Genomic DNA, 27,947 nt, shown 5'->3' on the forward strand with positions numbered 1-27,947 from the left:
GGAGTGGTGAGAGGTACTCCTAATGTAGCTAAAATTACTTTTAGAGTGCAGGATGACATCCCAACATGTCAATTTTTGACAAAGGAGAGGCATCTATGAAAGTATAGTGCTGCTCAGCTGATCAAGAGTTTTGCCTGGCCTTGATGACATTCTGTATGTGATAGAACTTGTGAGGGATGCACAAGGGAGTTGCACTACAGGGAGTAAGATAAAAGCTATAACTTTGGTACAATGCAGCCACCCATCAGCCAAAACCCTTGTGGCTCAGGTACTACATGGCATCTTCAGATTTATTCTCTCTCTCTCTCTCTCTCTCTCTCTCTCTCTCTCTCTCTCTCTCTCTCTCTCTCTCTCTCTCTCTCTCTCTCTCTCTCTCTCTCTCTCTCTCTCTCTCTCTCTCTCTCTCTCTCTCTCTCTCTCTCTCTCTCTCTCTGATAGATAGATATTACAGCAAGACAAATTTGTTGCCAGGGTCTGTGGCAATTTAGTTTTAGTTTAGTTTTCACCAACTTTTACTTTGAATATTTCTTTACCTTTTAACTCTTTATTTAATGAATACAGACCAGACTATAATGATATTACTTTAGCTTACTTTGAATTCTTTACCTTTGGTTACTTGGTAACATTTCTGAGCATTAAAAATAATCATTTGGTAGCATTACCCATATTTTGTTTACAGACACTGATGTCTCTTCGGAGTAATGAATTCATAGGCATAGTTCATATTTTAGCAAAAGGGGTGGGTGCAAATGGGAGAAAGAATGATAGCTCACCTTCCCACAAAACAAGCAAATTTATTTAATTGCTATTTCATCATTATTAATTCACACTTTAACTTACATGAATTTATGAGAACAAGAACAGAACTTAACACCCAAATTTTCACCATACACTCCCAGCTAATTGATAGGCATTTCCTGCCTCCTAAAAATCTAATTTAGATCCTGTTGAAAATTTAAGTGAGGGAGTCATAAGACTGATTGTCACTCCCTAAGCACGACTGTAGAATATCAAGACTGCCATTACATGACCACGAGGTAGGGAACAGGTACATAACACGTGCTACTCTACCACACTCAACCACTGAGGCATAATAGCCTTACTCCCTTTGACTGTACCCATTTAACATAACCTACAGAATGCACTCAACTTATCATTTACATCCTGTAAGACAGAGGGGAGGTGAGTTGGGAGTGGCATCATGAGGCACGGTGGGGGAGGCTTTGTCTGCTCGCCCACAGTACACCAGCACATCCCCTCACTGTCTTGCTTGCAAGTTGCCTCTATAGCATTTAATTCCCTTTCTCCTCTCCCTTGCTATACAACTCTGGGATCTATTATCCCATTATTGAAATCAACCAAGGAATGTGGAAAAACTTAGTGGCAGGGGCAAAAATAACTCATGGGGTTGTTTTTAATAATTTCCCTTTTGAGTGAGTGATATCTGTGTTACTACCTAGTCATTTGAGACATTAATTTTATACTCCTTGCCCAAATGAGCTATTAGGTATCAGCAGGTCATTTAAAAAAACATTTAGAAGTCAAGGAGGGCAGCATTACACAAACATGTTATGTAAGCTGCAGGATTCCCCACAGTCATCAGTGTTATTGATGGCACACATATAAGAATTACTGCTTCCAGAGGCAGGATATGTAAATGAGGCATGAAATAAAGCTAACTGTGGAATGCAATTGTAGTTCATGACACCGAAATCCATTTTAAATTGTGTTGTGGCAAGTGTGAGTGTGTGTGTGTGTGTGTGTGTGTGTGTGTGTGTGTGTGTGTGTATTTATGTAGTTGCAATTCACAGGGCCTGAGCTACACTTGTGTGGTCCTGTCTCCATATCTACATGTCCAGTTTTTCTTTGAAGTTGTACACACACATACTGCCAGCACTACATCCTCACTTAGCTTGTTCCACACTTCTGTATTTCCCAGTGGGAAACTATATTTCTTTATGTTAGTCAAGCATCTTCCTTTTCTTAGTTTTTTGAAGTGGCCTTGTATGTAACTGGTATTTCCTACATTTCTTAGCAGTAGTTTCTCATTATCTATTTATTCCACTCTATTCCACAATATATAAATTGCCATTGAATCTCCCCTTTCTCTTTATTTGTTCCAATGTTGACAGATTAATTTCCTTTAACCTGTCTTCATATGTTAATTCTTTCAGTTCTGGAACCATCTTCGTTGCCATCCTTTGTATCTTTTTAATTTTTTTTCACATGTTTCTTCTTCTTATGGGGAGACCACACTGATTCAGCATATTCTAACTTTGATCTAATTATAGTGATAATTATCTTTCTCATCATATCTTTATCCATGTAGTGGAATGCTGTTCCAATATTTCTCATAATTTTTATGTATCTCTGAATGTCTATTCTACATGCTTCTCCAACTGTTGATTGTCTTGTATTATCACTCCCTGATCTTACTCTTCTTGTATCTTTATTATTTCTTCATTTCCCATTTTATATGTCCATTTTAGTCTCTTCACATTTTTCCCATTTCCATTGCATGACTTTTTCTTTCATTTTAAATTCTATCTCCCATTTCTTACTCCAATACCTGATTTTATTTTAATCCTCTTGTATAATTTCACAGTCTTTGTTGTTTCTCATGTCTTTGTAATTTTGCAGTGTCTGCAAACAAACTCATTTAACTCTACTCCTTCAGGCATTTCATTTATGTAGATTAGGAAAAATATTGGTGCTAGCACTGATCCACTATCTACTTTTTTCTGTTTTGATTTTACATCTTTTACCACCATTCTCATTTCTCTTCCCCTTAAGCAACTTTCCATTCAGTTTCTTTTATTTTTTCATTTAATCCTCCTATATTTTCTAACTTCCATAATAGCCTGCTGTGGGGAACTTTATCAAAAATTTTTTTTAGATCTAAATACACATAGTCTACCCATCCATCTCTCTACTGTATTATAGCAATCACTTGAATAAAAGCTCATCAGATTTGTTACACATGCTTGCTTTTGTCTAAAGCCATACTGTTTTTCTGTTATTATATTATGTTTTTTTTTTTTAATTCTGTCCACTGTTTCTCTATCACTTTTTTACAGATCTTACATACTATGCTGGTCATTGATACTGGCCTATAGCTTAGTGGTTCTTCTTCGTTTCCACTTTCATAAATTGGCACTATGTCTGCTCTCTTCCATTCCTTAGGTACTCTCGTCCAGTTGACATTGTCACATACTGGTTCAATTATGAAGTATACAAGACTTACCTCCAGTCAGTTGAAGTATGCTTGGAATTTTATGAGTCAAGTCACCTCTGCTGTAGTGGAGATTTCACATGAGATATCGCTGCCATGCTCGAGCCGTCAAACTTTGTAGCCACAAACACCCACATGACACAAACTAATAAAAACTGATCATAAAAGCAAGCCACGTACTCCAAAATCAAAATATAAAAGGGCGGGAAGTGGAGGGCATGTGAAATCTCCACTACAGCAGAGGTGATCTGACTCATAAAATTTCAAGCATACTTCAACTGACCGGAAGTAAGTCTCATATACTTCATAATTTTATCTCATCAAATCACCCTCTCCTACGTGGAGCGTTTCACATGAGCCTTTGAAGCCATGTGGGTGTCATGCCCGTGCAAACTGACCTTGCTTAAGAACTGTAATAAGGGGTCATAAGATAATGATTTCACAACTGTAATCTTCATTGTATATATAGGTGCATTAATCACATAATATACAAATCAAAACCAACCTTGCATAAAATCTGTAATAAGGGGTCATAAGACAATTCCCATTATAACTTAAACCTTTCCCCCAATGTGCATGTGCATGATAATCAGAAGTTAAATTTATTCATTTTATTCATATATGCATAACCCTGCATAATGGTACCGACCTCCTCTCCATATCCAAACTGCATCCTAACCATTTGACATCCCAAATGAAGAAAGAAACAGGACCTTAAGAAAGTAACAGTACCTACACTAGGACTGCCTCCTGAAACGGGTCTACTTCTGGAACAATGTGCTTGTCATAAAATTTAGCAAAAATACTCTCCTGTGTCCACCCTGCTTTAGTTAGACATAATACAAGTGATAGGCACTGTCATAGCCTTGGCTTTTGATGCCACTGCTGTCCTAACACTCCCTGCTGTAAATTTGGTCATGTCCACTCCTGACCTACTGAGCATTGCCTTAATCCACTGGGCAATGGTGTCCTTAGTGACAGACTTGTGTGGCTTAATGTAGCTGAGGAGTAATCTATCATCATCTTGGGAAAGGCCTCATCTGAGTTCTTCTGTTCTCGCTAGATAATGCTGTAATGTTACACATATGCATAAACCAGTGTCCCTGGAGTAAGCTTGAAACTTCATCATATGCACATTAAACTTCAGCCTGCACTGCTTAATGTTACCCTGTATGTGAAAGGAAATAAAATCTTGCTCCATGCAAATGCCTTTCGTAACCAAAAGATGTAAGGTTTGAACTCTTGCAGCTTGGGTCAGTGCCATTAACTTAATGGGTTTAAATGTCAAATCCTTAAGGGTCAGAGTGTGCAATGGGTACATAGATCTCAATTCCCTTAGAACTGGCTGAATGCCCCATGTTCCGTGTATCTAGGTAAGGGTGGTCTCAGATTAAATACCCCTTTCATGAACCGGTTGACCAATGGGTGATTACCAGCCCAGCAGCCATTCACCACAACGCCTAGAGACGAGAGAGCACTTCTTGCCCTGTTGACAGTTTCATAACCCACGTTCCAGTTGAAAGTCTCAGACAAAAAATTTATAATGTTTGAGACAGTGGGATTAAAGGGAGTAACGTTCCATCTATCACAAAATTGTATCCATTTCTTAAGGTGCGGTCAGTATTGTTTCTCCATACCCAGCTTCCAAGAGGCCAGGATGATGTCCACACCCGCCTCAGAAATTCTCCGGTCTCGCAAGTGCTCCCTGATAGTAGGCACACCATTAGCTGTGTGTGGCGCATGATCGGGTGCTCCTCCCCTGAAGGTGGGTGTACTAGCACCTCTCTTCTGCGTGATGAGGCAAAGGTGGTTGATCAACATCCCGAGCAATGTGCCCATCCATGGTTGTGATAACCACAGGGGAACAACCATCCACACTCACTCCTTCCACTTTTACCTTCTGCAGGCACCTAACAATTAAAGAAAATGGTGGAAAGATGTAAGAGAGCTTGAATCTTGCCCAATTTAAGGAAAACGCTTCCAAATGTGTTGCCTCTGGATCTGGTTTCCAGGAGCAATAGTAAGGTAATTGCTTATTAAGCCTTGAAGCAAACAAGCCAATAACTGATGTACCAAAAACCTCACACAACTGGTGGAAAATACGTACATTAAGTTTCCATTCATGCCTGTCATTAACTAATCGGGACGCCCTGTCTGCCAGCATGTTAACCTTGCCTGGGATATGGGAACAATAACCTGGAATACCTCTCTGATCCGGTCTCTACTTTTATTTGTGAGTGAAGCACCAATCCCAGATTTTTGTGGCAATCTCATTGCAAATGATAGACTTTGTACCACCCATTTCATTTACATAAGTCACTGCAGTGGTGTTATCACAATGTATTTTAATGTGTTTTCCTTTAAGTACTGGTGTAAACACTTGCAACACCAGTAAAATAGCTTTAAGCTCCAAAGCATTAATGTGCACTAACTTTTCTGTCAAGGTCCAATTACCGGAAATAAACTGGACGTGGCCTCCCCTAACCTGTGTTGGAAGCATCCATGTAGATGTCAGTGTCAGTGCCAGCTCTCAAAATTTTCCTTTCCTGTGTAGAGATGTTATCAATCCACCATTGAAGGTCTGTTTTCATTCCTTCTGTAATTGTCATATAACTGTCAAAGTTACCTTGTGCAACTTGCAAAGCTGCAATTTTTCCTGCTTCTAATTGTCTGTAATGTAGCTTACCCAGCTCCACTGCTGGAATGGCTGCCACCAAGAGACCAATAACCTGGGCTACCTCTCTGATCCGGTCTCTACTTTTATTCCTAAGTTTCTCACAGGCTTGAATGACTTTCAGAATCCTGCGTTCAGGTAAAGAAATGGTCATATTAGTAGTGTCAATAATGTTCCCCAAGTATTCAATGGACTGTGTGAGCTTCAACACTGACTTTTCTACATTAATGCAAAAATCTAGTCTCTGTAGTAAGTCAATAGTATCATTTACACAAGCAAGAAAGCCTGTCTTAGACTTATTACAAATCAAAGTATCATCTATAAAACTAGTAATAGAGTAGCTCTTTCCTCTCAGTGAAACAAAAACTGGTTTCATCAACTTGGTGGAAACTCTAGGACCTTCGGAAATACCATTCAGTAGACAAGTGAACTGGTAAATGTTGTCCTCCCATTTAAAACATAAAAATCTTTGTTGTTCTTCTGCAACCTTCACCATGTAATAAGCATGTCTAAGGTTCATTGAGGCTAGGTAGTCCCCTGCATTGACCAGTCTAATAGCTTGCTCAAAGTTCTCCATCTTAAAGTGTTTATATGGTATTTGTTTGTTAATTTTTTTTAAGTTGAGCACCATCCTATACCTACCGTCCTTTTTTGTTCTCAATATGGGGGAAATAATTTGCTCCTTCCTCCTCTGTGTAAAAACAATGACTCCAAGCTCCAAAAGTTTCCTGATCTCATCCTTAACAATGGCTTGTTCTTCTAAATTAAACTTATACATTAACTCACGTAAAAATAAATGCACAATATCATAAACATTTATGTCCAGGTGGCAGTGCTGCACCATGTCCAAAATCACTGGGTCTTTGGGAAGTTTCTGCCACTCATGTAAAAAGTAGTGCAGCCTGCCTGCTACAAAGGTGTTACTAACCTCACTTATTGTCAGGGCCTTTGGTGACCTCGACCCTTGACGTTTTTTGGGTCTGGGTCCTGGCGTGGCAAGGGCTGCCTCTGGCCACCTTGGAAGCCCCACCTCTGCAGACCGTAGGGCTGGAACCTCACTGTGTAGCTCCTAAACTTGGTTTTGCCCCAGAAGCTTCTATACCTGCCACTGGTGGATTTCCATGGGAAGAGAGGTTTCTTGTTTGAAAACTTGTTTTTCAGCTTTTCCATTTCCACAATCTGCTTGGCTGAATGAGAAACATTGTCACCAAACAAAAAACGTGACATAGGCACTTTATCAGAACACAAATGTGAGTATTTGTGGTTGATCTCACGCTTCATGATGAAGCACCTTGCCGAGTTGGTCCTGTGATTAGCATGACCAAGCAGCGCTAAAGCACCGTTAATCCTGCCCACTTCCTCCGCAACCATTGGGTTACCAACATCCTGTGCCACCTTATCCAGAGCTAAGAGTGATTTAGTGATGATAGTACCTGCAGAAATAATGTCTGCACTTACTTTCTTTAAGCGGGAGTCTGCTTTCCTTGCGTCAGTCTTCAAAGCTCCCAAGATCTGCGGGTTGCACTCCACTGGTGCCAGTGCAGGACAATTGTTGGGACGCCTGGTGACCAAGTCCTCTGAAATCACCTTGTACTCCTCCTCCTGCAAACCTTTATCAAAAAAGAAGTTAACCATTGCAGCCACCTGTGGGTCAATGCCTTCAGAGACACAGTCAGGGGGACCCAAAGCCTTAGCAGCCTCCAGCAAGACACTGCCCCCAGGAGTACACTCTCTTATCTCTCCATCCTCACTGCTGGAGTCCACAAAGCCTGAAGATGTAGCAGCAGGCGAAACCGGTGGCTGAATCCCTGAAGTACCCGCCTGGAAATTCACTTGATGCTGTGGAGCAGGGGCCCCTTTAGTCTTCAGTTTTGTGACTTCACCTTTCAATTGTGCCAGTTCTTCCAACACCACTTGCCAGGAAGGTTCAGGTAATGCTGCCTGACTAGAGGATACTTGGGCCCCAGCTTGCACCAAGCCCCGAGGTGGTTTATTTTCAACATGGCAGCGCCCATGACCCGCATGCCACCTCCCCTACCTCGCCAGGGATTCACTGGAACTACCACTACTAACACTAGAATTTGTCCTCACTCCATCCTGTGAAGATCTGCTGGTACTCCTCCTGCTGGTGCCATAGCAGGAACCCTTAGATGGAAGGGCAGTGTGGTCCTCCAAGCCAGACATGACTGCCGACCTGCACCAAACAAGCCGTAAGCCTGTATAAGCCCCTAAATTTTAACAAATTTGGCAAATTGGCAGGCCCATCCCATACCAATGCCCTATGGCAGGCCCAACCCATACCATGGATCCAACCTGAGTAAAGGGCAATGTACCTGTGTGACAGTTACCTTAGCCGTTAAAATCACCGCTGAAACCACGATGTAGGACGACGTCTGATCAGCTCAAGAACATTCCAGCAACTGACGGCTTGAGTGCGGCAGCGATATCTCATGTGAAATGCTCCATGTAGCAGAGGGTGATTTGACAAGATAAAATTAATTGTTTTCTGCATTCTTTTAAAATGAAACCTGATAATCCATCTGGTCCTCTTGGTTTTCTCTCTTTCAGCTTCTCCATCCTTTTATAAACTACTTCTTTGATTACTGTAATTTTCCACATTTGTCTTTTTGCCTTCTCATCTTGTAGTCCTTTAAATTCTGATTCTGCTATGAAAACTTGTTCAAACTTTTTATTTAGCAATTCACTCTTGTCTTTTTGGTCTTCATATATTTAATTTTCATCCTTTAATTTTTACTAGTTTTTCTTTTTGTTTAATTTTCCCATTTATGAATCTGTAGAACAGTTTTGGTTCATCCTTGCACTTTTCAACTATATCCTTTTCATGTCCTTTCTCTTCCTCTCTCCTTATTTTCACATATTCATTTATTGCTATCCTAAGGTCTTCTTTATATTTTTTTTGGTTTCAATTTCTTTTAAATCTTATCCATGCTTTGTCTCTTTTTTTTCTTTGCACTTGCACATCTTGCATTGAACACACCTGTTTTTCCCTTTCTTCAGGTTTGTATAATGGGACATATTTATTCACTCCAGTCTCGTATATTTCCATAAAAATTTCATACTTATCTTGCACATCATTTGCTCTTTTCAGCTTTTTCCAGTCCACTTACTATTTTTTCATTTAATCCTTTTACATTTTCTGGCTTCTATAGTAGCATGTTGTGTGGACTGTCAAAACCATTTTGTTAGATCTAAGTACACACAGTCTACCCATCTATCCCTCTGCTGTGTTATATCAGTCATTCTCAAATAGAAACTCATCAGATTTGATACACATGATCACTTTTGTCTAAAGCCATACTGTTTCTCTGATATTATATCATGTTTTTCTAGAAATTTTATACACTGCCTCTTTATCACTTTTTGACATCTTACATACTATGCTGGTCATTAATACTGGCCTATAGTTTAATGGCTCTTCTTTCTCTCCTCTTTTATAAATTGGCACTCTGCTCAGTTCCATTCCTTAGGCACTCTTTCAGTTGATAATGAGCACTTTATTATGTCATATACTGGTTTAATTAAATGTTTCCTGCACTCTTTTAAAATGAAATCTGATATTCCATCCGATCCTGTTGCTTTCCATTTTTCTAGTTTCTCCATCATTTTATAAACAACTTCTTTGATTAATGTAATTTCCCACATTTGCTTTTTTGTCTTCTCATCTTGTGGTTCTTTAAATTCTGATTCTTCTGTGAAAACTTGCGGAAACTTTTTACTTAGCAATTCACTCATGCCTTTTGGGTCATTATATGTTTCATTTCCAAACTTTAATTTTTCTAATTTTTCAAGTTTTCTTTTAGTTTTTTTTTTTTTTTTTTATTTATGAATCTGTAGAACAGTTTTGGTTTGTCTTTACACTTTTCAACTACAGTGGAACCTCAATTACCAAACACCTCCCTTTTTGAAGAAATTTTTTTTTTTTACAAAATTTTTAACTCATAATTGCTTTGGTTGCCATACCAATTCAGTTCTAGAAGAAAGTTACTTGTTTTCAAATATTAAAAGACAAAACAAAAGCTCCTGTTTATTGCTAATTTATAGTTTCTATAAATATTTACTTTGTTTTTATATATTTAGAGGAGAGACACAAAGTGTAAGACAGTAATTCAATCTTTGAAATAAAGTAAATGTGATCCTGTTGAAAAGTCTCAATGTAAACAAGCAGTTTTCAGTGCTCAGGAGTTATCTCGAGCTAGCTGTGGCTCTCTGGATGACCCACAATGCCATCACTTCTGCTCAACTGTATGGGAAGCTATTTAAAGGGAAGATAAACTGGAACGATAGTAAAAGATATAAAATCAAAATGGAGAAAAGTAGATTGTGGAGCATCACAAGGATCAGTGCTTGCACCAATACCTTTTCTAAACTACATAAGTGATATGCCTGAAGGAGTAAAGAGTTACATGAATTTGTTTGCAGACAATGCAAAATTACAAAGACAAGAAACAAAGACTGTAAAAATCTACAAGAGAATTTGCATAAAATGGTGTAGGAAATGGGAGATGGAATTTTATGTGAAAAAATGTCATGTAATGGAAATGGGAAAAAGTGAAAAAGATACCAAAATGGATGTATAAAATGGGAAATGAAGACATAATAAAAGGACAAGAAGAGAAGGATCTGGAAGTGACAATACAGAGTAGTCAACAGTCAGAGAAGTATGTAGAAAAGATATGATATTCAGAGGTACATATAGAACTGTGAGAAATATTGGAAGAACTTTCCACTACGTGGATGAAGATATGGTGAGAAAGGTAATTACCACTATGATTACTCCAGATCTGGAATATGCTGAATCAGGGTGGTCTCCCTACAAAAAGAAACATGTGAAAAAACTAGAAAGGATACAAAGGATGACAACGAAGATGTTTCCAGAACTGAATTAACATATGAAGAGAGGTTAAAGGAGATGAATCTACCAACACTGAAGCAAAGGAGAGAAAGGGAAGATTTAATACTGATATATAAATTGTGAAATGGGGTGAAAGAAATCGATAATGAGAAACTACTGCCAAGAGAAGAAGGAAATACCAGATTCACACGAGGACAGAGCAAAGAACTAAGAAAAGGAAGATGCCCAAGTAACATAAAGAAATATAGTATCCCACGGAGAAATATAGAAGTTTGGAACAAGTTAAGAGAGGAGGTAGTATTGGCAACGAATGTGCACAACTTTAAGGGAAAACTGGGCAAGTGTAGATGTGGAGATGGGACCACATGAGCATAGCTCAGGCCCTGTAAATTACAACTAGGTAAATACACACACACACACACACACAGTCACACACACACACACACACACACACACACACACACACACACACACACACACACACACACACACACACACACACACACACACACACACACACACACTGAAGTGGCTGAAAGAGTGAAATAGGAGAGTAGTGAAAGGTAAACATTGTCATTGACATCAACAGGGAAGATAGTGGCTGGCACACTAAATGTTTTTGAAGGATTCAAGGATGAGGACCTCGGTGTAGCTCATACAAATAAATGAATGTGGAAAACTGAAGAAAAAATGTGAAAATAAGACAAAAAATATATAACTTGGCAGTGGTAATAAAGACGTGGAAGGAAGAGAGAGAGGTGGGTAGTGATGATGTAAAAATGATATTGAGTGATAAAATAGAAATAAAGAAGAGGGAAATGGAAAGAGAAAAAGAAAACAAGTAACTGAGAGAAGAGGTGACAAAAAAATAGTGGACTTAAACAAGAAGTTCTGTGAAGAAATAAAAAAATAAAAAAAACTCAAGGAAGAGAACGAGGAATTGAAGAAAGCTTTACAAGAGAGAGAGAGAGAAATTAAGGTTGAAAAGTAAAAAAATTAGTGACAGAGGAAGTCAAAAGTTGGAAAGAAGAGAAAGAACAATAACAAAAGATGGATATGGAAGAGATAATGAGGCAATAGCAACAGGAATACAATAAGGACATGGAAAAGCAAGTTATTGAAATAATAAAGGAAAAAAGTAATCTTGTGTGACACGGTACAGAGAAAAATGTTTTTTGGGGGTATGTGGGATCAAGGAAAAGAACCTACCCATGAAAACAGCTAGAGAAAAAGAAGAGGTGAAAAGGGCTAAAGAAATTATAGTAGAATTGGAGGGAAAGGAGAGGTGATAGTTGAACAAATTGAAGAGGTTTATAGGATTGGAAAGTGCAATGAAAATGGAACAAGACCAATGAAAATAAGATTCATGTCATAAACAGTATCAGAATATGTGTTACAAAGAACAGGAAAATTGGCAAAATTAGAAGAAATAAAAAGAGACATGAATGAAGAAGAGAGAAGTAAACTGAAAGAGTTGAGAGTAGAGGCCCAGTCAAAAAATGAGGAGAGAACACAAGAACAAGCGAGGAGATTCATTTAGAAAGTTATGGACATGAAAGTGAGGAAATTATAACAAGCATGATGCAACCTAAATTGGAATATGCAGCAGGAATTTGGGGATCCACATAGAAAAAAAAGATATATGGAAACTGGAAAGAATACAGAAGATAGCAACAAAGATAGTACCAGAATTGAAAGACTTAACCTATGAAGAAAGATTTGAAGAGATGGGATTACCAACACTATAAGAGAGAAGAGAAAGAGGAGACCTAATAACAATGTACAAATTAGCAAATAGTATAGAGAGAATTGACAAATGACTTCATACCACAGATGGAGAAGGGAGAGAGACAGACAAGGGGGCATAGGAAGAAAATGTAGAAGAGTGGATGTTCAAGCAAGATCAAGAAATACAGCTTCCTTTATAGAACTATTGAAATCAGGAATAATTTGGAGGAAGAGATGGTTGCAGCAAACAGTGTACACATGTTTAAAGAGAAACTGGATAAATATGTCTATGGAGATAGATCAAAATTAGCCTTGGCTCATGCCATGTACAATACAACTAGGTAAATGCACACACACACACACACACACACACACACACACACACACACACACACACACACACACACACACACACATGCACGTACACTGCAGAACATGTCTTAAAAAGGGCAGGAAAATTGGCAAAATAAAGGAATGAGGAAAATATGGATAAAAAGACGTGAATAAAGAAGAGAGAAGTAAACTGAGAGTTAAGAGTAGAGGCCCAGTCAAAAAAAAATAAAAATAAATAAATGAGGAGAGAACACAGGAACAAGTGAGGAGATTCATTTAGAAAGTTGTGGACATGAAAGTGAGGAAATGGTGGCTCAATTGGAATCTAAAGACTACCTAAAGAACAATAAACCAGATGAGGTATGTTTAATAGAATCCTAACTAAAAGAGGAAATAAAGATGAGATTTGTAAAGGAAGGATATAGCACATAGAGGAGAGACAGAAAAGGAAAGGGAGGAGGAGTGATGATATTGGTAAAAGAGAATATTGTTGTTGAGGAAGTGGAATATGGTGATGAAATGGTGGAAACTTTGAGTGTTGTGATTAAGATCAAAGGAAGTGAAAAAAGGAAAGTTATTGACGTACATAATGTTTCGATAAGTATGTGCCACCACTGTATCAGATTTGTCTACCACTGTTTTTTGAGTTGATTGATTGATGATGCTTGTTACTTGCCAGTCAATGAGGATGCTTGGAGTGTTGGTAGCGTGGAGGACCGGAGTGAGGTGGTGATTCTGGTGACTCTGGTAGCTTGGAGGTCGTGGGTAGTTGGTTGATATAATGATTTGATATAATGATGTGTGCAAATAATAGACACGATGATGAGAGTTTTTGATCTAATAATAGGTAGATAGTTTGTACACACTGTATTCAAGACAAAATTGTCATGTGATGATTGATTGTATCCTCTCTCTCTCTGAAATGATATGATTTATAACTGAGCAGCATCTCACGGCTGACTGTGATTGAGTAGAACTGAGTAAGAGACCAAAACTGACTGCCCATGACTGGGTGACTGACTGACTGTGTCTCTGACTGGGACTGAACTGTGTCTGAACTCCCAAATGAACTGAGAGCTCGCTACATGCGGGCTGTATTTATCTGAGCTAAGTGGATCACAGATAATTTTCCCTAAGGACTGGAAGTGGGTGTGAAATTCCCTTGAGAGGTAGAGGAGGAGGGCAAATGTAGGTGTTATCCCTAAGGAATGGAAGTGGGTGTGAAATTCCCTTGAGGTAGAGAAAGAGGAGAAATGACCAGGAAGGAAGATGAACATAGGTATTCTGGTGTTATCCCTAAAGGCTGGAAATGGGTGTGAAATTCCCTTGAGAGGTGGAGAAAGGACTGGCTGGCCATGATACATGTGGGATGAATATATGAAATAGTGAAATATATATATATATATATATATATATATATATATATATATATATATATATATATATATATATATATATATATATATATATATATATATATATATATATATATATATATATATATATATATATATATATATATAATAAAAGTAATTGTTGAGACTGATACAATACCACCAAAAACTAATGCTTGGGAGACCAATAGATATAAAACTATACAACTAGAAACAAGAAAAAGCATAGAGGAAATGATAAGGAAAAGTAACAAAGTGGTGACTTCAACACTAAGGGAATTAACTGGGAGGAGATGGAAGTGAAAGAAAATGTCGGGTCATGGAGTGAAGAACTTATTTTTCGAACAGATCAGTTTTCGAGCAAAATTTTTAACTCATAATTGCTTTGGTTGCTAACCATAATTCAATTCTAGAAGAAAGTTACTTGTTTTCAAATATCAAAAGACAGCAAAAGCTCCTGTCTATTACTAATTTATAGTTTCAATAAATATTTAGTTCATTTTGATACATTTAGAGGAGAGAAACAAAGTGTAAGACAGTAATTCAATCTTTAAAATAAGGTAAATGTGATCCCGTTGAAAAGCCTCAATGTAAACAAAGTTTTCAGCACTCAGGAGTTATCTTAAGCTAGCTGTGGCTCTCTCAATAACCTACAATGCTATCAGTATTGCACAACTGCATTTTTTCAGTAACTTTTCCTGCAGCAAGATGTCTAAGTCTTATGATCACTTTCATTTTGGTGGTAAGTGGGTTGCTCCTCTCTGTGTCCCTGTGTAAGGTTTCCCTCTTTAGATGGATGACAAAGAGAATACCTGCATTGTCTAAACAGTATCTTCTGATGAGTTATGTGCCACTAAGTTCATTCAGTATATCCTTTCTGGATAAATAATTTGTCAGTTGGAGATGTTGTGAAGCAGCCATCTTGGCTGTGGGAGCATCTCTCATAAGCTGGTGTCTGGGAATGGATTAATCCATTTTACATTGATTCCTATGGGGAAAATAGTTTTGGTTTTCAAACACTGAAGATTTCAAACAGTATTCAGAAACGAATTAAGTTCTAGAACTGAGGTTCCACTGTATATCCTTTCTCTTCCTCTCTCCTTATTTTCACATATTCATATCTTGCTATCTTCATTTCTTTTTTTTTTATCATTTTTATCCATACTTCCTCTCCTTTTTTCTTTGCTCTTGCATATCTTGTGTTGAATCACACCTGTTTTCCTTTTTCTTCAGGTTGGTATAGTGGGACATATTTATTCACTCCTGTCTTATATAGTTCCATAAAAATGTCATATTCATCTTGCACATCATTTGCTCTTTTCAGCCTTCCCTTGTCCATTTCTCCATAGAAGCTCTTGAGATCATCTATAGTTGCTTCCCTATAGTTTCTCCAGTTTTCTTTGTATGATTCATCTTCTTCACTGACATCATTATCAGTCTCTGTTTCTATCATTACATGGTCACTTTTTCCCCGTGGAGTATATATATCTTAATTCATTAGTTAGGTTGATTCCTTTCATTAATATCAGGTCAAGTCTTGTTGGTTCATTATCTCCCCTATATCTTGTATTTTCTGTCATCCATTGCATCATTGTGTTTCCCATAGTCAGCTTCAGAAATCTTTCTCTCCATACAGTCTCATTTCCTCTTGTCTCAAACATTTCCCAGTTTACTTCTTTGCAATTCAAGTCACCAACCAATAGTATTCTTTTATTGCTTTTGATTAATTTACTCAAGCAATGAATGGTATTTTCTGTTATTTTCTCATAGTCTTTCTTGCTCTAAGAATTTGTTTTGGGTGGTACATAGGTTGTTACTACCATCAACATTTCTCCATTATTATCCTTTATGTTAACACTCACTATTTCTGCATTTTCTTCCCTATATTTTTCTCTTCACCTGATTTCTTGTCATTATCATTACCCCTCCCCATCTTTTATCAATCTTGTCTCTTCTCCACATACTGTAGTTATTGTTAATGACAATCTGATTTTCTTCTTTTAGCTTTGTTTCCATTAAGCACACCACCTTTGGATTCTTTTCTTTTAAATAGTCATGTAATTCCAGTGTTCTGTGTAGCAGTTTGTCTGTGTTGGTATACATCACATTCAATCCTTCATTTTTACTGTTTTTCTGTATTTTATTTACATTTATTCCTTTTCCTCTTTGTACCATTTCTTCACTCTGTCTCCCAAAACTTTACAAAAATTTTTATCTTTTTTTCTTATGTCCTTGATTCATTTTTCTCTTTAGCCTTATCATACATTTATTTCAGTTTTTTTTTTTTTCTGTTCTTCATTTCTGTTTTTCTTAATGTATATTTCTTTGCAGTCTTCTACATCTCTTAGTCTGGATGTTCTTTCTATAATCTCTTCTGCTGTTTGGTGTGATTTTAGTCCTATTTTTATGGGTCTTGTTTTGCCTTCCAGATAAGGCCCCAGTCAAACTACTTCTTTGACTTCTTCCTGGAATTTACTGTCATCTTCATAATTTAGTTTCTTCAGAAAGTCCTTCCCTGTTTTTTATTCTTCTTGTTTTTTATTCACTTCTTTATCTCTTTTTCAATTTGTATGTTATATTTTTCTCCTTTATTCCATAAACTGTCATCATTTTTCAATGCCTTCATCACTTCCTTTTCTATATTTTCATTTTTTTTCTTTCAGTTGCTTTTCAGTGATTTCCTTAAAGTTAACATTTGCTTTTATCATTTTTTATTTTCCAGCCTTTCATTTCATCCATGACTCCCTCTCTCACCCTCTTCTCACCCTTCACTAGTTCTGCTTTTATATCTTTATTTTCTTTTATCACTTTCTCAATGTTATTTTGTAATTCATTATTTTTCTTAATAATATGCTGTTCTCTTACTCTCATTTCCTCCAGTTCAGTTTTCAGTTTGAATATTTCACTATCTTTTCCAAGGTTCTTCTCCAGTTTGACCTGTAGGGATTATGCCACTCACAACACTACTTCCATCTCCTTTTTCTGCTGTTCTCCGTCACTTTCCACTTTCCTCAATCTCATTTTCAAAAACTCTATCTCACTTTCATATTGATCATTTTCATTAAATCCATCAAAATTCATTTAACTTTTGCTGGAGTCTGATAATATGTTGTCCATCTTTGTTTTGAAACTTGGGCCCAGTCAGCTGGAGCCCCGAAAACTACAACACTGTTTCCTCACCTAAGGAACCACACTCACTTATTCAAACTCTACAAACCACTTCTCTTGGTATTCCTGGTGATGTCCTCTTCCAGGTTCAGGTAATGTTGTGGGTTCCCCATGTGTGTATTTACCTAATTGTATTTACCTAGTTGTGGTTTATGGGAGGGGAGTAATCTCATAGTATCCCGTCTCTCTATCTATCTAGTTTGGTCTTAAAAGCACTGACAATTTCAATATTTACAATGTCTTCACCGATTTCATTCCATTTGTTCACACTTCTGTGAGGAAAACTATACTTCTTAATGTCTCTTCTACAGTTAACTTTCTTCAACTTCTTATTATGTCCCCTTGTACTCTGTGTGTCTAAATTTGTAAAACCTTCTTTGTCCACATTTTCCATACCATTTATTATTCTATAGATGTTTATTAAATCTCTCTCTCTCTCTCTCTCTCTCTCTCTCTCTCTCTCTCTCTCTCTCTCTCTCTCTCTCTCTCTCTCTCTCTCTCTCTCTCTCTCTCTCTCTCTCTCTCTCTCTCTCTCTCTCTCTCTCTCTCTCTCTCCTATTTTCAAGGGTAGGAATTTCCAACTTTCTTAATCTCTCCTCATCATAGGTTGACTTACTCAGCTCCAGAACCATCTTAGTGACTGCTCTTTGTACTCTTTCTAATTTTATAATATTCCTCTTTATATGAGACCACACCACTGCTGCATATTCCAATCATGGTTTTATCATGGAAATCAACAACTTTTTTATCATTTCTTTATTCAAATATGAGAATGCTAGTCTTACTCCTTTTAACAAATTCATCATCTCTCCAGTAATTTTATCAATGTGTCCATCTGGAGTTGAATTTTCAGTAAATGTTACTCCTGAATCCACTTACTTTTTTTATTTCTTTAACTTTACACCATCCATCTCACAATGATATTGTATTTTTTTCTTATTCTTACCAAACTCTATTATTTTACATTTACTTAAATTGAATTCCATTTGCCAAGATTTACTCCATCTATTTATCTTATTTAAATCATCTTGTAGTACTGTACAATCATTTACATTTTCTACCCTTCTCATCAGCTTAGCATCATCCGCAAATAAGTTCACATAACTATCTATTTCTTCATTTATGTCGTTCACATATGTTACAAACATTATCGGTCCCAACACTGACCCCTGTGTGACACCACTAGTTACAGCCAAGATGAATTTTGGTATTGTATTACAGTTCTCATCTCTCTATCATCTGGATAATCCTCCATCCACTTCAGCAGTCTTCCTCCAATTTTTCCATAATTTTTTTTATCTTCCATAGCAGTCTTCTGTGTGGTACTTTGTCAAATGCTTTCTTCAAGTCTAAGGGACTATTACACAGTTGCTTCCTGTTGTTGCAATCATTACCAATGAGTGATAATGTCCACCACCAACAACAAATCTGATTTCACAAACATTTTTTGCGGCGGTTTGTTTTGATCCTTACGGGAAATTAGAACCTTTGGTAAAGCTGGCTTGGGAGCTGCTGGGCCTCCCCAATGGAGCTTACCAATACATTTATGTCTTGCAGATATCACAAGTTCTTATCCTCTTGCACTTGAATTACTCCCTAGATTGTATATCAAAATTATTTAACAATACGACAACATTTTGTAGGCTATAATAGTAATATGATAAGATTTAAGAAGAATTTGGATGGTGGCTTGAATTCACTTTATCAGCTGATGAAAACTTCATTACTTGTCATCCTTATTTCAGCTACTGTGCCTCCTTGGTTAAAACTGTAGTAATTCTCATATATGCATGGGGTGTGTGGAATTTGTCACCTAAGAGAAATATCAGATAATATTGAAATAGCATTACCATTTCCATCAGAGGATTAGGCTTGCTTCCATTAGGCTAGCTTTAAATTAATAGTTCATTAATTTAATCCTTAATCTTTTCAATGGGTAGACCATGATAAAAAAAAAAAAAACATCATATTTTTACTGAGAAATAAAAAATCACTGTCTTAAAATTAGTAGGCTAGGTCTATTTCAGTAAAACCTGAAATATTTCAATCTAACAATGTATGTGTACAGCATTGAGGAAGAGGGAAATTGGTGATTTATTATGTGCCTGGTTGGCATATGCAGAGTTTCTGAAATGTTAGACAGATATTCAAATGGAAGAATTTAAATAAAAATGTAACCATGTTGCAGTAGATGGATAAGGCATGTTGAAGGCACCAGTGATGTATTTCAATTTTTCATGCCTTTCTCTCTCTCTTTTAGTGCTGGCATGATCTGTTCTTTTGTCATGAATTGACTCATCTTGTCTAATAAGGGCTCCAGCATACTAACATTACCAAAGCAGAGGTATTCATTTTGCTATGATCATTACCAGGTTGGGGATCACCATAATCATGAAAACAACAACTGTGAAATCAGATCGAGGTGTTGGTAATGCTTGTTACCAGGTTGGTAAGGTTCTTGCTTGGGAACATTACCAAGCGACTGTGAAATCTGCCCTAAGTAGACACCATCCACCCATCTGTCTCTCTCCTGCACAATATCGACTACCCTTGAATAAAATAACAATAAGTTCATGATCTTCCCCTCCTAAATCCAAATTGACAATTTACTAAAACTTTATCTATTTCCAAGTGTTCCATCCATCTTTCCGTTATTGTTCTTTCACATAATTTTCCTACATCACTGGTCAAGGACTCTGGTCTATAATTTAGTGGATTTTCCTTATTTTCTCCTTTGTATATTGGTGTAATATTTGCTCTCTTCCAATCTTTTGGTACTCTTCCCTGTGACAGTGATGTCACCACTAGACTGAATTTTATCAGCAAGATGTTCTCTACATTCCTTCAATATCCAGTTAGATAGTTCATCTGGATCAGTTGCTTTATTTACTTCAAGTTCTTCTATCATCTTAAGTATTTCTTCATAACTGACTGGGACTGTACTTAGTATATTCCTCACCAGCTTATCCCTTCCAGCATCAAACTCCCCTTCCACAGTAAATACCAATCTGAAATTATTGTTCATAACCTCTGCCATGTCCTGTGCATCATCATAGATTTTTCCTTCAACTTTCATTCTTGATACACCTTTCTTCTTCATCTTCTCATTAATATGTCTAAAGAATAGTTTTGGTTCATTTATACACTTATCTGTTATATCTCTTTCATAGTTTCTTCTCTCAGTTCTTATTATCTCAGTGTACTGTATTTGATGCTCATAAGACACATGGGGTCATAAGACGCACTCAGTTTTGTCTAGGGTTTAATTTTTAGAGCCTCTGTTGCCATAGACATTGAAATGAAAAAAAAAAAAAAGATAAATGAGCAGATTTAAGCTCTGAATATGAAGTGAAGGTTTTACCTGACATTTGAAGACTTAAACCTTGGTTTAACACAGCCTGTTCTTGTGCTATACATGATAGAGAGGAGGCCCACAAAAGGTACTTATCATATTTGATGGCTCATAAGATGCATGGGGTCATAAGACGCACCCAGTTTTGGCAGACATTGAAATGAAAAAAAAGATAAATGAGCAGATTTAAGCTCTGAATATGAAGTGAAGGATTTCACCTGATGTATAAAGATTCTCACATGCATTTAGATCATTATTAGATCCCAGTATTTTGCATTTAAAACTTTAATATTTGCTAGTAGCCTATATACCAATCCTGTTGTGAGATGTAAACATGTACCTGGCATATGGCGTCAGCAGTGACTGTGAGAGACTACAGGGGTAACAAAGTTTGTTCATAAGAATCTTAAAAGATTGGTGCAATTGTAATTGTATGAAAGAGTGTCTTATCTCAAGGAGTAACGGAATCACACTGTAAAGAACGCAGAGAAGCTTGCTCGTGTCACCGGGTTCGGCACGTAACCGACCACATATCTGTTTTGGTACATGCAATGCATGGTGCATGGTCACTTAGGTAAATTCTTCTTGACTGGTGTCATTTTATGTGAATTACCAGTAAGTATGACCTATTAAATATTGTTACCTTGAAAGAAAGAATTGTTTTATGATGTAGGACCAATCATCACTTTGTTTACATGTGTGAAGATGTCTGGGGATTTGATTTTAGAGCCTCTGTTGCCATAGACTTACCACCAACCACTGCCTCAAGGCTGAATCTTGGCCTCATAGGATGCAGGCTCATTTCCTGAGACCTTTTTTTTTGGAGAAAAGGTGCATCTTATGAGCCATCAAATACAGTACTTATTTCTAGTATCAATATATTCCTCCCATCTGCTCTCAGTTTTTCTCTTCCATCTATTCCAAGCATTTGATTTATGATTTCTAGCCTCTGCATTTTGTATTGAACCATTCTTTACTCTTTCTTCATCTTGCTCCTCCTTTAAGTACAAATTTCTCCACTGTATAATTATATATCCCTATAAATTCATCCCATTTTTCCCAGTCATCTTCTTCATCTTCAAAGCCTTTCCAGTCCATGGCAACAAAGTACTTTCTTAATTTTCAAAGCCAGCATTACTATACTTAAATCTTATCTTATAATTCATCAATGATTACATTTTCATTTTTCAACAAATCAAGTGTTGTTGGTTTATCTCTTCCACTAAATCTGATATCACAATCAACCCACTGAGTCATCATGTTTTCCACTGCCTAGTTTAATAGTCTATTACTTCATGAGCTCTCACCAATTTATCCCAATTTATCTCCTTACAGTTAAAATCAACAATAACTATATCACTACTTTCCATCACTATCTTTACAAGACCTTTTTAGTACATCTACCAACATCTCTTCATGCTCTTCTTTTCACCAAACATTGGTCATAAGTGGCACATACACTCACGCATAACTCATTATCCTTCCATTTCGACTTCTAATCATCACTTGTAGAATTTCAGAATTGTCTTCACTTTTTATTACCCTCTCCACTTTGACACATTTTTTAGTTAGAATTGTCACTCCACCTCCTCCCTTGTCACTTCTATTTTTCATCCATAGATCATATTTATCATCACCAGTGTTGGGAGTTCCCCATTCATTTTTCCATTTTGTCTCACATAATACAACAACATCCATTGCAGTTCTGCTTAACAACTCATTTAATTCCATTTTAGTTGGCATTAATCCATTTACATTAGTATAACATATCTTACTCACTGTTTGATGTACCATTTCTTTATTCTCATACCTCTTACTCTCCAGAAAACTTCTCCTCCTCCATTCATTGTTCATTTTTTTTTGTTTAGCCTCATTTACCAGCTCCTTTTGCTTCAACCTTTCAGTCTCATCCATATCCCTCTTTATCCATACATTCTTATATTCTTAATCTCCAGACAACCTCCAAGATCCAATAATTACTTCTTCTGCTTATATCTGTGTTGCAAACCTTATGGGTCTCATTTTTTCTTCATATTTCCCAATTCTATGGAACTCTTCCACTTGCTTTACTACCTGGTTGTCTTCACCTGTCACTTTCTTCAATAACTTATTTAATATTTTCTTTTCTTTTCCTCTCTTTGAATTCTGTTTACTATTTTATCTTCCTTTAAACCAAATACTATTACTTGTTTATGTTTTTCTAGTTTCTTTCACTAATTTTTCTCTTCTTTAATAACGTTTACCACTTTGTCTCGGGTTTTGTTTCTCATTTTCGTGTTGTTCTATTATTTTCTTTAGTGATTCTTCAAATTTACATTCATTTAACCACTTATTTTGCCTCATTTCCACATCCTTACCTTCATTTCCTCATTTCCTTTCTGAACAGTTTCTACGTTTTTCTTTATTTGTTTCTTTAAACAGTCATTTTCCACCTTTAACTTCTCATTTTTATCTTCCATCTCAATCAACTTTGCTGTAATAATCACCAGCTCCCTACCTGTCTCCTTCTGGTGTGCCTCCAATGTCTTTATTCTGTCCAGTAACTTATCTATCATTTCTTACATATGCAAAATTTTTCTATACTGCAGTCTATAATTTAGTTCTCTTTCTTCTCCGGTAAAACCTTCAAATGAACCTCTTTTTTTTTGGGGTGCCACCTTCCACCATATTTGTCCAAAGTGTAAACAAACCAAATCAAACTTTCTTAGAGACTGGATAACTATACTCACGGTACTGTTTCTCCCCTCCCTATTTATCACCTAGGTACTCCTGTGTCTTCATAACATTTTGTTCCACCATGAGTGATTTTGTGTTATTCCTTCCTTCTATATGCAGGGCACTAGAAAACACGTCCTGTCAGCTCCACCTCTGCCGTGTGTGTGTGTGTGTGTGTGTGTGTGTGTGTGTACTGTTGTCAATAAACTATTTATCTATGTATTTATGTGTGTGTGTGTGTGTGTGTGTGTGTGTGTGTGTGTGTGTGTGTGTTTGCTCTCTTTCTCCTGCCAGATAAAAAAAACTCACCTAATCTAGCATTTGTTATGGGGTAAAAAAAAACTTGGCTGCTGCATACCAAGTTTTACTCAGCTTAAATCTAGGATACAGCCTGCAAGACAAAAAAGAACATGGCACTTCTAAAGAATACTTAACAACCATGACATATGGATAAATATAAATAAACTATATATATATATATATATATATATATATATATATATATATATATATATATATATATATATATATATATATATATATATATATATATATATATATATAAGACCTGCAAGGTACAGTAAATAAATGTCAGACACCTGCATGTCATGTACCAACACTAAGACTCCTCATCTCACCAGTCCCAAAATATAAATACAAGTATGAAAAGCCTCCCTAGCAAAGTATGAAAATGTCACAGTATCAACTAGGTAAATATGCAAAATTCTTATTATAACATTCTTCCCTCCCAGAAAGAAAATGATGGTAGGTATGCTGGCATAGCAGACCTTAGACAAACTAAAACTAAATTAATAAGATACATAAATACATGTACATACACACACCACCTTCCTCTTAAGAAAGATACCCATCTGTCTGATTTAATTCCAGCTGTAGCATATTTGAGGTTTTGAGAGATGAGTAGATTTCCTCACTTCTGGTGAAGTTTAATTTTCACAATTCAAGTGTTGTGCCAGGTCAACAGTAGTCTCCTCTTGCATTGATGTTGTCTGATTCTCTACGTTAGGTACCACTGTTAGATGAGTGATCCCAGGTTCCTTAAGGTAAGTCTCTTGAGTAGTCGCAGTATCCGGACACTGGGCCGGATCACAAACAGATACCATAGATACCATATGAGTAACTGGTGGTTGCATAGGTGGGATTACAATCAAGGAGTCACAAGAGGGTCATGCTTGCTGCCTCTTACAAACCATCACAGCAGCACAAGACCAGGTGACATTAACCATGAGTGTAAAAAGTTTCCATGAGTTGAACAGCGTTGAAATGTAAAGAATCATTCATGTGGTGTGGTGCTGGTAGAAGTACACAAGAGTGACTTCAAGGAGTGCAGCACATCTGGAAGAACTAGATCCCAGTGACCATCAGGCAAGTTGTGGGACCTGAGAGCCAACTTGACAGACTTCCAAATAATACCATTAAATCGTTCCACTTGAGAGTCGCCCGTGGGGTGGTATAGGGTAGTGTGGTTAGTCGCAACTCCCTTTTATGAAAGATATTTTTTAAGGTCCTTAGACATGAAGGAAGTACCTTGATCAGAATGAACATAGTGTGGCATTCCACACAGAGTAAAGATCTGTTCTAAGCATCTTATCATTGTTGATGTGTTCATGTTAGGACACGGGAAAGCAAAAGAGAAACATGAATACTCATCAACAACTGTCAACATATATGGTTTATGTGAAACTGTAGGTAAAGGTCCCTTGAAGTTAATGCTGAGCTGCTTCATGGGTTGTATTGCTTTTATTAGCCTCTTTTCTGCAGGATTATAAAACTGAGGTTTTAAATCTGCACAAATCTTGCACAAAGCATAAGTCCTCTTCACATCCTCTGTGGAAAATGTGAGATTCTTTGTTCTCACAAAATGCAACAGTATGGTGACCCGTGGATGGCAGAGTCCATTATGAAGATCTGTGAGGGTTGATGATGTAAAGGCTGAACAACTAAAGGCTCGAGTGAGGTTGTCTTGCACCACATTTTCTTTCCCTTGCCGATACCTTATTGTATGACTGAAGGCTGCAAGTTCCATCCTCCATTCTTGGATCTTGTTATTCTTGATTTTGTTGCATTTCCTATTGTCAAACATGAATGCCATAGAAAGTTGATCAATCACAAGATTGAAGTGATGACATGCTAAGTGGCTCCACTTCTGTACTGCATCAATAACAGCAGTAGCTTCCTTCTCTATGATATGGTGATGCAGCTCACTCCCTTGTAGAGTCCTGGACATAAAGGCAACAGATTGGCCATCTTGGTTGAGTACTGCAGACTACACTAGACTAGTACTACATCAGATGCATCACACTCAACCACAAAGGGCAGGTTTTCATCCACAGAGTGAAGCGTGGTTGCTTTCAGCTCCCCTTTAAGTTCATTAAATGAACTTAAAGGAAGCCATTTGTTGTCACAAATGGAGTAGCTGTTTTCCAACAGGCTATGGACAAATTAATCAAGGATGAAAACTTCCAAGGTGCCCTCCCTTACCTTGATAACATCACTATTGCTGGACACACAAGAGGAGCATGACCAAAATGTACAACACTTTCCCTTTCCCTTTCTGGTTTTGTGCACTTCCAACCCTAGCTCCTGGGTAACCTGTTCATCAATGTAGCTGTCAGTACTGCAAGAGCCCATGAGAGCACTCACCTTCCAACCATTATTGGTCACAGAGGTAGCAGCCTTCGAGAGTCCCAGGGGAACATTAGTTAAAGTGGCCAAAATATGGGAGTTGAATTTTCTGTCCACTAAGCCTGAGGAGACCTTTGACTTAAACTCACCTGACTTACACACTCAAGCAAAATTCCTCTTTATGGCACATTTATTACAATTAGCCTTGCATGCTGGGCAGCAATTTCATCTATGGTAAGGACCACCACAAAAGAAGCACTTCTTAGTATTACTGTAGGTTGCAGCTACTGCTAATATCTCAGAAGATGCCAGCATTTCCTGTATTTCACCCTCCTTAGTAGTAGCTGTTGCAGAATCTCCTGAGGTCCATGAAGCAACTACAGCAGCAGTGTGAGTGGTCTGTAGAGTATAAGTATCAGCATTATGCTGTCTAGTGTATAGGCTTTTTTGTAAGCACTTTGCAGGTTAAGAGTGTCATTTTCCAGGAGATGTTAATGTATCAGGGGCATTGATAAAAGCATCATGAATGAATTCCTCATGATACTATTCTGCACTCACAGCCTTAATGCTACAATCCTTACTCATCTTACGGAGTTCTCTGAGAAACTCATCAAGGGATTCACTGGTTTCTGTTGCCTAGCAAAGATTTCATAGGAAGTTTTCACACATAACTTTTCCAGAGTAGAGATAGCAGAATCAAAGTCCTTACAGTCTTCAATGTACTTGAACACATTATGGGTCACACAGTTGACTAATGTCCTGAACTTATCTGGAGCCTTGTCTCCACACTCCTCGATGAAGTTTTTGAAGGTCCTGCACCAGTGTCACCACCCCTTCGCTGCTGACAGAGCACAGGAGTTGATGTCCAAGTGTATGGGCTGGAGCACTTTCTCCATGGCTGGTATTTAAGCTGAGTAAATTGTTGTGGGGTAAAGAAACTTGGCTGCTGCATACCAAGCTTTACTCATCTTAAATCTAGGGTACAACCTGCAAGACAAAAAGAACATGGCACTTCTAAGGAATGCTGAATAACTGTAACATATGGGTAAATGTAAATAAACAATATATATATATATATATATATATATATATATATATATATATATATATATATATATATATATATATATATATATATATATATATATATAAAACCTGTGAGATACAGTAAATAAATAAATGTGAGACACCTACATATCATGTACCGACACCAAGCCTTCACATCCCGCCAGTCCCAAAACATAAACAATTATGAAAAGCCTCCCTGGCAAAGTATGAAAACATCATAATATCAACTAGGCAAATTATACAAAACTCCCAATATAACAGCATTATAACCTAACCTAACCTACCGTTCATGCCACAGGTGAGCCAGGATGGAGGATTTGACTGTAACCATGACTGGAGCATGTTGGTGTACTACAAGAATGCATACCAGCCCCACCTACTGCGGGAGACTGGTGACCGCTCTGCCACTGGGATCATGAAGGATGACCTGCTTATGCTCAGCCTCTTTCCAGAGCTACCAACCAACACTTACTCCAGCAGGAACGAGATTGTTTTTGTCATCGATCGCTCAGGTGCTGCTCTGCTTTCATGGCTTGTGTTTTAAGACATTTAAATATTCAGAGGGTCTAATACTTGACCTAATAGAGGCTACTTGAGGTTTTCAAAAGGATTTCAATGATTCTGGTGATGTTGTAATAGTGAGTCGGCATCTTTAACAGCTCCAGCTTAAATTATTATTATTTTGAAGGAAATTTTCATAATCGTAGTGCTGAGATCAGATCAGATGATGTTTTGGGTATAGCCTTTTCAGTGCCAGCTGTATA

At 37.3% G+C, this 27,947-nt stretch overlaps 1 protein-coding gene across 9 annotated transcripts in view; it reads left to right on the forward strand.

Moving 5' to 3' along the window:
• Positions 1-27,947, forward strand: part of LOC135094621 (von Willebrand factor A domain-containing protein 5A-like) — a 176,448-nt gene that overhangs the window by 76,361 nt on the left and 72,140 nt on the right. For all 9 annotated transcript variants that reach the window (XM_063994871.1, XM_063994876.1, XM_063994872.1 and 6 more), the window contains exon 8: positions 27,482-27,695. In XM_063994871.1, the coding sequence (XP_063850941.1) occupies positions 27,482-27,695 (214 nt within the window). The remainder of the gene's footprint in view (positions 1-27,481; positions 27,696-27,947) is intronic.

This window comes from Scylla paramamosain, chromosome 46 (assembly GCF_035594125.1).
Source record: "Scylla paramamosain isolate STU-SP2022 chromosome 46, ASM3559412v1, whole genome shotgun sequence".
NCBI classification, from domain to species: domain Eukaryota; kingdom Metazoa; phylum Arthropoda; class Malacostraca; order Decapoda; family Portunidae; genus Scylla; species Scylla paramamosain.